The 12,299-nt window shown below is 42.6% G+C and overlaps 1 protein-coding gene across 1 annotated transcript in view; it reads left to right on the plus strand.

The window, feature by feature from the left end:
- The first annotated feature begins 4,469 nt into the window (after window positions 1–4,469).
- The window catches only part of fgf24 (fibroblast growth factor 24), an 11,785-nt gene continuing 3,955 nt past the window's right edge, over window positions 4,470–12,299 (plus strand). The window contains exons 1-3 of the mRNA XM_035669375.1: window positions 4,470–4,501; window positions 4,686–4,722; window positions 9,277–9,454. Coding sequence (XP_035525268.1) covers window positions 4,470–4,501; window positions 4,686–4,722; window positions 9,277–9,454 — 247 coding nt within the window. The remainder of the gene's footprint in view (window positions 4,502–4,685; window positions 4,723–9,276; window positions 9,455–12,299) is intronic.

Here is a 12,299-nt window from a genome sequence, read left to right on the forward strand (position 1 = left end):
GCTTCTTTTTTTCCCCCTCCTCCCTCTCCTTCAGGTGATACTTGAAAGGTCTCCGAGGTAGCCGGCGATCTGCACCCTCCCTCCTCTGGCTCCTCTCTCTGTCACCCTCTGCAATGTCAAGGTGTCGCGACCCCGTAGCGACCCAAGCCCACGTTAGCCGTTGGACTTCAGTAGCCAGCAGGAGGGCATGGGCGACGGTGTGAAAAGGGATGTGAGTGTGTGTTTGGAGAGGCGGGGGGTGGGGGTCAGCATATACTAATGGGGTGAGACTGATTTCAGTGAGATGAGAGGAAGAGGGCCGTCCCGTTTAGGTCTCACACGCTTGTCGGCCTGTGACTTCTAGTTTTTAAAAAAAGGCTTCTGGGTGGCTTATATGAGTCAGTGGTCACCCCTCTGCTTCAGTCGCCTCACCTTGAGAATTGAATGGGACACATACAGCACTCCCCCCGCCACCCCCGACACACACCACCACCCCTCCTTCGTGGCCCTGGCACCCCTCCTTTCCTTTAAGTCAATATGTCCGTGTCAGAGATGAAAGTGCAAAGTGGGAGGGACGCGGAGGGGGTCCTGACACTAATGTAGTACATTGGGCTTCACTTACTGATCTGCCAAGTTCTTTTGTCAAGCCCTAAATGCCTGCTAGGGCCCTTTGAACCGCTGAGCGCTCGCCCGCCCTCAGATGCCTCCTCCTTTAGCTTCAATGAGATATCCTCGGTGACATTCCCACAGTCCCGTCGCTGCGGACAGACACGCATAGCTGCACGGACGCGGCAAGGTTCAAATTCAAAGGCTTGAAAGGAGTCTGGGACCAAGTCGTGTAAATAACATCATTCGCCACTTCGCAGCTCTTGACTTAAAATTTATTTTCATCAATACTGAGATAGAATTGGCTGCAGAGGATAGTTTCAGGCAGCGTTTGAATCTGTGGTTTGAAAGCACTTTCATTAGCTGCCAAGCACAGCAAGCCAGGTAAACTAAGAACTTTAACTTGCTTGCTTGTTTTTCTCACTCCCTCACTCTTGTCAGCTAATCTCTGTGGGTAACCTTATCCCAACTCTTGAGTGGCTGCCCCCCCCCATCTCCCTACCTTCTCTCTGAGCCTCAGAAACTGGACTGTGAAACAGCTCTCCCCATTCATAAAGCTCACTCTTGTTATGCTCTACCAGCAGCAGACCGCATTTGATTAATTCTTGCCGTTTTATCAATTTTTTTCAGACCTTTTTCAAATAGGGTCAACAGGCAATTTGTAGGAGCACCAGCTCTTTTGACTGATGGTGTGGAAATGTAATTTTGTAGACGGCATCTAAATTCCTTCCTTGTAAAGGTTCGGTTCACCCAAATAAAAAAAAAACAACAACTTCCAAACCACCCAACCGTATCTCACAATGCAGAGTGTTTAAGTTGCTAAGGTTTAGACATTTTTTCCACCACACCATTATAATCAAGGTGAACAGAATTTCTGTTGTGGCGCCCAGAGTATTGGAAAAAAATTACATTTCAAAAAAATTTATTTTAAAACACAGAACACGACGTCTACAACTGGAACTACTTTCACTGACCTGGGGTGTCGGCAGACATTTCAGATATGTGTAGTTAAAAAACCTGGGCAAGTAAAACAGTTTAGAAGGCTAGAGCACATGACTAGATTTTTTGGAAAATGTATTTTTCTGTGCAAGTTGTGAGAACCAACCCTTCCTGCAACACGTCTTACAGATTAGGTATTTTGTTCATATACATGTCACCTTATAGTTAACCCACTATCACTTTATTCTCCACAACAGCTGCACAGGTTGTTTTCTCAGTGTTGGTGGAGAAACTTTGACTGCTTAAAAATTAAAAAGAGATAGATATGGATAAACATGGTAATATGACAATGCAAGCCAATAAAGTCCGAGATCCCTTTTGTCGGTCAAATGATGTGTAGGTAGGGCAGTGATATTTTTTTAGTCCACTCTGCTTTCTTTGGTGCCACATATTACTTTACATTTCTAGAATAAATCTGCCCTTCTGACTCCTGATTGGGCAGCTGCCAAATTGACCGGTAGTCCAGAGAAATGCATAGCAGAACCATCAAATCTGACTCACAGTCATTACACGTTATTTCCCCAAGACTGATAAAATGATAAAAGTTCTCTTTGAAAAAAATGGGATCTTCCCTTTCGCCACAAGCAGAGAAATGTTTCCTCCTCCTTGTGACTCACAGGTGGCCACATCCAGGCCTGCTGCTGCGCTCTCTTCCCTCAGTTGTGGATTTACAGTCATGCTCCGAGAAGTTTGTCACAAACATGTGCTTAAGAGGCGATGAGTGACTGCACAATGCTGGCTCTATCACAGTCAGTGTGGTAATTGCTGTTTATCATCCTGCCTTCTTTAAATCAGTTGTCAGGTGCCTTTATTTTGGACTCTCAGAGAAATCTTTATCGGCAGTGAGCAACAGCTAATGTAAGCCTTATTTGATCAAACAGAACCCCAAGCCTTGTATATGTAAAGAAATCATCAATCATCTTTCTTGATAATTACTATTTGCTCACTTTTGCTGTGATTTCCCTCCCTTAGGCAGACAAAGCTAAATTAGTAATGCTTTAAATGGCATTATACATGAGTTGTGTTACAAGGATTATTAAAGTGCACTGTGGTCGACAGGATCAAACCTTCTTGTTAGGCAGACAGCCATGAATCACAGGATAAACCCACATCAACCCACTCTATCCATTTGTGCTTGCACAACATAAATGATTTTGTGACTGAAACTTCAAATCAAAAACACTCTGAAATAAAGTAAATAAAAATCATATTTTTCCCGGGTAAATCAATGATTTTTGTTTATTTTGCTGTCTCTTTGCCTGATGTTGATCAGCAGCTGGAGCTCTTAGTCAAACACTCCTTTTCATTTCCCACTAAACTCACCACAGGAGGCCCTTTGAAATCCCCAACATGGGAAGTTATGTATGTAATCATTTAGAATCATTTTGAATATCAATGGCGCAGGAATGTCGAGGATCCAGTTTTAATGGGACAATAAAGGCCAACCACAAAGGTTTTCCTTTTTCTTTTTCTTTTTTTTTTTAAATGGCAGCAGGGATGTGGGCTCACTTTACTGCTGCCAGCTCGTAAACACATTCACACCTCTCTTTCATTTAAATGCGGGATAAGTTATAGCACATTATTGAAAAAATTCGAGTTCGACAACAACCTGCATTTGAATGCTGTCTGGGAGAGCCGAGGCCAATCCACAAAGCAGCAGCAGTTTAAAAAGCACCAACAACCTAGAGAGAGGAGCAGTTTCTGTGGCTGTTACAACACAGCCACTCTGTTTATTTAACCGTGTAATAATGATAATGTTATTTATTATTATTATTACACTATCACATGGGTCTTAAAGTAATAAAATATATATATATATATATTGTTTGACAAAAAAGTTAAGTTGAATGAAAACTTGCTCAAATCAAACTCATATGAACAAACAAAAAAAATAGACGTAGATCTTTTAAATCATGCTGTCTGTCTCTGAATACCAATTAAATCCCAGATTTAGGCTACTGTAGGAAAAAAAACAAAAATAAAAAAACAAACCAAAAGGCAGTTCATCTCCTTCTTGTTCTCCTCTGCGCAGCGCTTTGCCCACCGAGAGGAAAAAACCCTCTCCAAGCTGATGGTCTCTCCAAGATTACCCTATCAGGTGCAAACCGCTGACATGTTTCCACCCACCAACAACAAAAAAGCCTCTCTGTGCCCAAATCTCAAGCCGCAGACGCACAAACACCACTGACAGGCACTGCTGCGCCATCATCAGCCCCCAAACCTCTCCAGGGATCCGCTGCTGCTGCCGCCGCTGCGATTTTCACACTACTTTTTTTTGAAAAACATAACTTTTTTATATGCCTGGAGAAGTTTGTTTGCCCACTTTTAGCTTGGAAGGGCGTGTTATTATCCACCGCTTTTCCCTTTTCCAGCAGCGCTTGGTAGAATAAAATGACCCATGCAAGGTGTAGAAATCCCCCGCAGGTACGGACGGAGTTGAGGAGCCTGTGATCTCTGGAGCAGCAGGATTTGGATTGTGGGGGAACTTGGCTATAGGTGCGCAAAACTCGGAGGATAATTTTCTGAGCGACGGGATTTTTTTTGGAGAGGTTGACTTCTGAATCATTTCCACGCTTGGCACCGGTTTACGGAGACGTTGCGGGATTTCGGGGAGCGGAGGAGACTGAGCTGAGAGAAAAAAAAAAATCTGGATAATTCCCCCCCAACAAGGAAGCACCTAATGTTGCACCCTGTGACTCTGCTGCTGCTCTCCAGTGATCTATCCTTACACTGGGATTCAATCTCCTACTTACCCCCGGAGTTGTGTGCGTAAAGGACGCGCAGGGGAGCGAAAGCGACAGAGAGGGGGGCGATTTCGCCAACCTTTCCTGGGGCTCTAAATCTGTGGAAGCAGGTGTATTTCAAGTGTACTTCTGCAAGTCAAGATGTCTGTGCTGCCTTCGAGGTTCATATACGTGTAAGTGTTCCACATCTCCGTTTGTCTTTTTGCACATCAAATCATGCATTCTTACCAATAGAAGTCGCCAAAAGCTTCATATTTGCGCATTGCTTTCATCCAGGTAGGCTGCGTTTATTCTTCATGTAATTGCCTGTGATTCACTCCCCTCCTCTCTTCTCTCTCCCTCTCTCTCCCCACGTAGGTGTTTACATTTTCTGGTACTCTATTTCCATTTACAGGTATGTTTACTCCCACGTTCATCTCCTTTTTGTGTGTGTTTGCATGTCACTGTGCCGCTGTTTATTGTGAATAATGCTGATGATGGGTAGAGGTTATTTTGAGGGTGGTCTCCACAATATTGAACGCAGGACTGACTGACTAATTCAATCAAAATTAATTTATATTATTAAGTACCATGTAGGGGGAAAAACAATTAGAAAAGTAATGCATGTGCTACGCGAAAAATAAACCAATGAAAGGAAAGCCTTTTGCAAAAAAAGGGTAAAATAAAGTACAATAAATTACGAAAGAGACGAGATTATAACAATATTATAATGCTATACAATGAATAAAATACCATAAATGCATTAAAAAGTAACCAAACTGTTGACCACTGTAAAGACACTACAGCTCCTTGCATTATAGCAGCATTCCCGTGATAAGAAGATAACAAATTTATTACTGCAATATAGTATCTATAAATTGACTAATGCAGAACTAATTCATCAATATAACAGGGAACGCGGCATTGGGGAAACTCTATTCTGAAGCGTATTAATTGGACTAATCAACTAATATCTCCAATCAATACTATAAATCTAGCAACATCTAATTAAAACCTGTTGTTTTTAATCCGAAGTTCAAGTAGCAGTTTCAGTGTTTAACAACAAATCGTGTAATAAATATTTTGATCCCCGGGGTTAAAAGTTGTTCTATGAACAGATGGGCTGCTTTGGCGCTTGTTGCCTCAGTTTTTTTTATTAGTTGCGTCTCACTTTGAACAGTAATGATTTGCAGGCATCCACTCACCTAATTGCGCGCTGTGATTCAGATAAGATGCAGAGAGCACGCTCCTTCACTCATAAAGCTATCTGATCACTTTATTGGTATGACGTGTTTGATCATAATATTCCACGTGCTGTTGTTTTAAATTAATTTCTCTGTGTTTTTGATCTTAAATATTAAAACAGGATAGAGTGATGTAAAAATAAAAAGAGAGCAGCTTAGGTTTTATCTCTCAACTTCTGGGATGCATTTGCTTTCACACAGCTGGCAACATTATGATTTTATGTAATTATATCTTTAAGAGATTACAAAAGAATATTTATGGTTTTGTCAGAGAAAACTGAATCATACCAAGTGGAGTTAACATGTGACCTTTTGGGACAAATAAACCCTGCAGGAGGGAGAGTTTGTAAACGATATAAAATACATTTTATTAGTTTGCACAATTCTTGTTCTTTCATTTACTGCTGCTAGGATCAGCGTGTCCCGGTAGGGGAGCCATAAGCTCTCAAGGACAAAATAAGAGGTCTAAACTGCAGGAGTTAATGTTCTGACCCAGGGTATTTTAATGAAATCTCCTAGACACAAAATACGTATCAAACCCCAAACCCCCCAAAACTAAAAACTGCAACAGTTACATAAGTCTATGTGCTCTGATTATTCCAACAGAGCTGGTGCAAACAAAGCTATAGTGTCGACTGACCATCCCTTACATGTAACACAGGATGACGTTGACGCAGAATGTGGGCCAACAGACGAATGAGGTGGACTGATATGGATGATATTTTAAGATTTTTTTTGCTGTTTCAGTATGTGATTGGCATGTTTGTTGTGGTTTAGTAAAGTCAGATTAGATAAAGCCATTTATCAAACAAAAGAAATGCCTTGTGGTTCTTGAGAGCTTTCAGGCTGATGATCAAACTGAAGAAAATACAGGAATAACCCTTTAATGCCCTCCTGTCACTTCGTCCCTCCATGTTGTTGGCCCACTTTGCGTCTCTGCGCTGCTACGAGCAGCTAATGGCTCTTACATGTCATGCTGTGGTTGTGATTTTATGAGGAAAAACAACAGAAGCAACCACACTTGGAAGTAAACTTTGAATGCACTGCCAAAATGTGAGAGTGCGTCTTTCCCCATTTGTGTGTGTGTGACCCCGTCTGTGCGTGTGTCAGGCAGATAGCAAGGTGTATCTTAGATGGATGCGACAACTAAGCTTCCTGGGTAAAGATGAGCGCCAGACTTTTGAAGTTTCAACCATATCCGTTTTCATGCTGTGTCTTTGAAGAAAGGAGACAGCGTGATAAAAAAAAAAAACTGTTGTCGCTAGTGTTCACCTCAGCCATGTGCTTAGGCTTGCCTTTCCCTTGACGCAAAATGCAACTGTCTACCAAACACACCTTTATGTTTGTTTAGAGATGGGGAGATTTGGGATAAATCCCGTAGCAGCCCAGTTAGGCCACGTTTTGTTGTGTGTTTGGCTTTTTTTTCTGGCTCGTCAGTTCTGAGGTTCATTTGTTAGAGAGAGTTGACAACAGATAATGCTGTTTGACTTTGAAACGGATGGCTCATTTTCAACAAATTTGTGCATCTAGAAACATCTTTGGTTCCAAATTTGTATTAGTGTTTTGTATTCGTATCATTTGCCAGTCATGCAGTTTGAATGCTGCTATGACATCTTGTTCCTTGGATGAGTGGACGCTTTTTTCTTTGTTGTGCCGCTTCAGTCGAGTTTCCTTGAAAACACCTACTAGACACTGAATGTTCAGAGCATCACCCATGAAAGCTTCTATGAGTAATATTCTTGGTTGGGAGCAAAAAAAAACTCCATTGTTGTTGTAGCTCCAATGACATGGCTTTTTCAACATCCCTTTAATTTCAATATACAGTAAATGTAGTTTTACACATTTTGTCTGTATCCATTTATTAATATAAGTTGTGAAGGAGGTAACATAGATGTGCATTGTGTTGCGTTCAGTGATCAGTTCCCTGATGTGATAAATGTGCTTCAGTGAAACTGTGCATCCCTTGGTTGTGTCCCGTATGTGCTAGTCCTGTTTGAATTGATGGGATTAAGGAACTGGCTGAGGGGTCATCATGGCGGTGCAGTTGTTTCATGCAGGTTGTGTTGCATGTTGGAATACATACTTTAAGAAAATGTGTCTGGAAACTATGGGGGGGAAAATGAACCAATAGAGCCATAGCTAATTTTGCTATCCAACCATTTCCGCAGTAAAACTCCCATTAGGCATGTAGTAAAGTCGTCACCGTTTTTAGGTTTTGATGCCTTGAAGTCAAAATTAACACAGCAAATTTGTTGCATCGGTAAGTGTTTCATTTTCATATCCAGCTCTCATTTTCTACACTGGGTCATGCCAAAAGTAACATTTTGGGCGTGTTTCCTAAATGTCAAGATACAGAAGCTGTGTCCCAGTTCGGGGGCTGGATCCTCCGAGGTCCACATTGCTAGACCGAATACGTCATAATGAGGCAACGAGTACTTCCTATTTTAAAAACTCATCCAAATGTGGCTGAGAAACGCTGTCTACTGCTTTATTTTGCAACGGATGGGCGTTTTAGGGTTTTTTCTTGGGAAAAACCTTTTGACATTAGAAGCGTCACTTTGGTGTAGGTCCAACCTGAGGGATCCATTTTTGTTTTTTGAAGAATTAGGCGCCTGAATTGAGGCACATCTTGTATGACACACGCTTCATAAGAGCCTTGATAAGATTGGCTCACAGATTTGCCGAATTTGTGAATTTTTCTTCTCTGAGTTTAAGGATTTGATCTTCTGAGGCCTCAATTTCCCATCATGTTTGCTACATGTCATTAATTTACTGAAGTTAGAATAACAAGTACTCGGGTATGTAATGTGTATATAATTAGCCACCTGAGAACAGCCACATAAAAAGCCATTACTGTGCAATTACCACACCATACAGCTGGGGAAATGGAATCTTGGTGTGAACTGAGATTCCAGGGCTTCTGAAAGTATACGTTACCTCTCACTCTTCCACATGTTGGGTGACACAGTTGCTTTTCAGACACGCCGTCGAAGTCGACGATTTCCTCTGTTTTTATGTCAGGTCTAAGGTGACTCGTAAACAGCAGGCTAGTGAATTCTGAAAGGTGGAGTTGGACAATATGGTCCAAAAGTCCTCCTACAAGAGTGTTTTTGTGGTTCAAGGTGCCTCTTGCCATCTTTCTCTCTCGGTCTTGTCTTCCGCCTGCTGCGTTTCCTAATTTATGGACCCTACTTCGCCTGCAGGCAGATATTTGTTTGATGATAGTGCAACAGGTCTGGATGCTTCAGGTGTATAATTGCTAGTGGCTTGCTTGCTTGTGGAAGTGGAGTACAGGTTTCTCAACATCGCCGGGGGCACATAGTATACTGCTGTCTCAGTAGAAAGCAACAGAAGGTTGCACTATAAGCTTTGCACTTGTTCTGTGGGATTTCTCCTCAAACGGTGACTTCATTAACACATCTTGTAGCATAGTTATCAGCTTGTAAATGCAATGCATATAAAAGGTGCCAGTTGAAAGCAAGAAAAGAAACATTAAAATGCCACAGCCGCAATTTCCCGGTTGGTATCTCAGTTTTTAGCCCCTAAAGCACAATTTCTTGACACAGTGCCCATTAAAGCAACAGCACACATTACTATCAACACCTGTGCCGTGACAATGTCTCACTTTCTGTCTTTCCCTCTTTCTGTGTTTCTCCATCTGCTGTCTCTCTCTCTCTCTCTCTTTCTCTTTCTCTGTTTCCTCCTGTCTCACCCTATCCGTGCAGGAGTGCCAGCAGAGCTCTGCTGATTTCAGGTTTTACATTGAGAACCACACGAGGAACCCGGACGACCTGAGCAGGAAACAGGTCCGGATCTATCAGCTCTACAGCAGAACCACAGGGAAACATGTCCAGATCTTGGGGAAGAAAATCAACGCCAACGGAGATGATGGGGGCAAGTATGGTATGGGAGAACTCCTGTGCATCTCACCTGACACTTCAGCTAGTTTTTTATGACAGGATGAGAAATCACCACCAGCTACCAGCCAGATTTTGGTACTTCTTGAGATTTTGTTCCTTCAGCCACTTTGGCTGTTTACTGCCCATTGTTTGGAGGTGGTTTTTCCATGCTTTGTGTTTGGCTTGTGCAAAGTGGATGGTGACTTTTGGAAGCCGCCAACTACTGGTTTGAGTGGCTGCAAACATTATGAAATTGCTGACCTTGCAATGGATGTTTACTGCAGCCTTTGGGTATCCAGAGCAAGACTATTTTTTATCTTGATAGATTTATTGGCCAAAAGTGTCAGAATACCTTATATGAACCAAAGCTGACCTATTGGTTTGCCATTCTGCAAAATGTTCTTTACTGTTGGTGTTTGAGATTTATGAGGTTTTATGGTCACATCGGATTACATTTTGTGGCATTACTCAACTTTATTGTTTCTTAGGGCTAAAAATATTGATAGGAAAATGCAGGAATGGGACTGTGACTTTGGAACTCCAGATATGTGAAATATTCTTCTCTTCTCAAATTGTATTGTCCCTGAACCTGAAAGGCAGAAGAAAGTTAAAACTACATATATAATCTTTCATCTTCTTCACCACACAATGGTTTGCAATAGGCATTGTCTCATTCAATGTTGAATCTGGGCAACCAAGGCGATTTAGTTCAGTCTAGCAGTGTAAAAGCACTCCATTCTAACTTGAAAATGTCAAGCATTAAGCATAAAGATAAAAAAAAAAGGTTTGGAAAAATTTAGTTTTCACATTTACATAATTTCACATTTTAAGATACAACTTTATGCTCATATCAACCTTAAAAATATTCTTTTTGCTTTCTGTGTGGACTTGTTCACAAATCATAATCCAAACAAATGTGGCGGATGAGTAAATTGATGGTCAGTGAAGCACCCTTTGATGCTTGGCACAAAAATAAGGCAGCGGGACTTGTGTTTCTTTCCTGCAGATATTTTGCTCATAACAGCTGACTCACAGCTCGAAAATTGCTGGTCTTGAATGCCTCTGAGTGAGTGTATTCAGTCGCAGATGCGCCGAGGCGAAGTTTCCTCACTGCTTGTTAGAGCTTGAGTGGAAGCAGATCCAATTTTTCCCATGAGGCCTTGCCAACTCTACCCTCCGCCCCCCCCCCCCCCCCCCTCCTCCTCTTCCTCCTCCCATCCAGCTCAGTACCGTGCAGCACCTGTGAACTCCTTGCACTCCTGATAATGCTCAGGGAAGATACGTCCTTTGTCTAACTCCACCTCTCAGCTCACCCACAGGCTTCACGGCCGGACCAGGGCCTCCAGAACCACGCCAACGAAGAGAATATATTCGCTTCGATGTACGAGCTTTCATGACACTGAGTCCCACATCTTAGTCTCAGCCAAAGCTGTGTGTGGTTATATTCATTTTTCAGCGTATTAGTTGTACCATATTCATATACTTTTAAGAGACTAGAAGCACAATCCTTTTGGAGAGAACAAGTCCCATTGTAATGATGCTCGTTGTCCAACTCAGAGCAGATGGTGCCGGCGTCACCATGCCAAGGCTTTTAGACTGATAAACCTCCTTGCGCAATATCGTGGACTTTAACAGCAGCGAGAGTTTCAGCTTTTTTGCACTGGGTGACTGCATGCATTGTTCATTAAATGCGCCATGGAAAGGAAAAAAACGCTGCATTTGGTTAAGGAACGTCACTCAACCAGTGGGATGTTAATGTTAAAAATATTTCGATTTTTATGGAGGTGCCTTTGAGTTTTAGCCTATGAGCCTATTTAACGCACAATAGAATAAACTCACATTAGACAGATATTTGTAGTGTCCGAGTTTTACCACATCAGCCGCTGGACGGGCCTGGAACAACGTCCTGCCACTCTGTACAAACAGACGCGCCTTTATCCAAAGTGCCCTGTGTTCATCGGCATTTGCAGAAGCTAGAAAGCATCTTGGACCAGGATCACCGGACACAAAGGATATCTACAGAGGAAGGGAAATATTGTCTTCTTATTCTGATGCTTCCTGGGTCAAGAGCTCATCACTTGCAGGTTACATTTTGTGTTTCCATGCAAAAACCAGCTAAGACAGAGGAGGCCTCAAACGTGCTGTCAACATGCTCCCCTGATTTGAAATTATTCACACTCAATTTTTTCCTTCTCACAGGACCCCGAAGAAAGTTCCAGACTAGATCTTTCCAAGTTCCAAAAATATAGATGAATGAAATCCCCTACCAACAAGAGAGAAGAATAACTATATACCGGCTTGCCTTAGTTTCACCTTTGACGACAGGTCTCCCTCTTCCAGCAATTTCTCCATCCCCAACCGGTTGGATTTTAAGGGTCGCGGGAGAGGAGGGCGAGTTACTTCTGCCCTCGGCCCCGGTCCCCACTCGCCTTCGCCCTATCAGTCTTCCTCCTGCTCCCTTACGAGCGCTAACTCGAATCGGCCCCTCGCTGTGTGTACAACCAAATGGATCATCTTAACTTCTTTGATTGAGTCGAGCACAGACCTACACAACGGCGAATTTTGAAACTAATCCTGAGGGGCGACATACACCGCTCCACAAACGTTTGGCAGATCTCTTTGCTCGGTCGAGGGACGAGCAGCAGACAAGAAGGTGACCTTGCAGGGTTTAACATTTTAGGCATGGGCGGGGGGATGATAAACAGACGCCGCCGGGACCTGCGATTTCCCAAGAGCTGGAACTTAATTGTGTCACGGTTGAAGTGACAGGTGCCCATTGCAATCGTGTTGTTCTTCGCGCGGCTTGCAGCCTCCGACGCCGCTGTGGCTTATTGACAAAACATAAATTT

The sequence above is a fragment of the Morone saxatilis genome, unplaced genomic scaffold (assembly GCF_004916995.1).
Source record: "Morone saxatilis isolate NCDOM2014 unplaced genomic scaffold, NCSU_SB_2.0 Contig22, whole genome shotgun sequence".
In the NCBI taxonomy this organism is placed as follows: Eukaryota; Metazoa; Chordata; class Actinopteri; family Moronidae; genus Morone; species Morone saxatilis.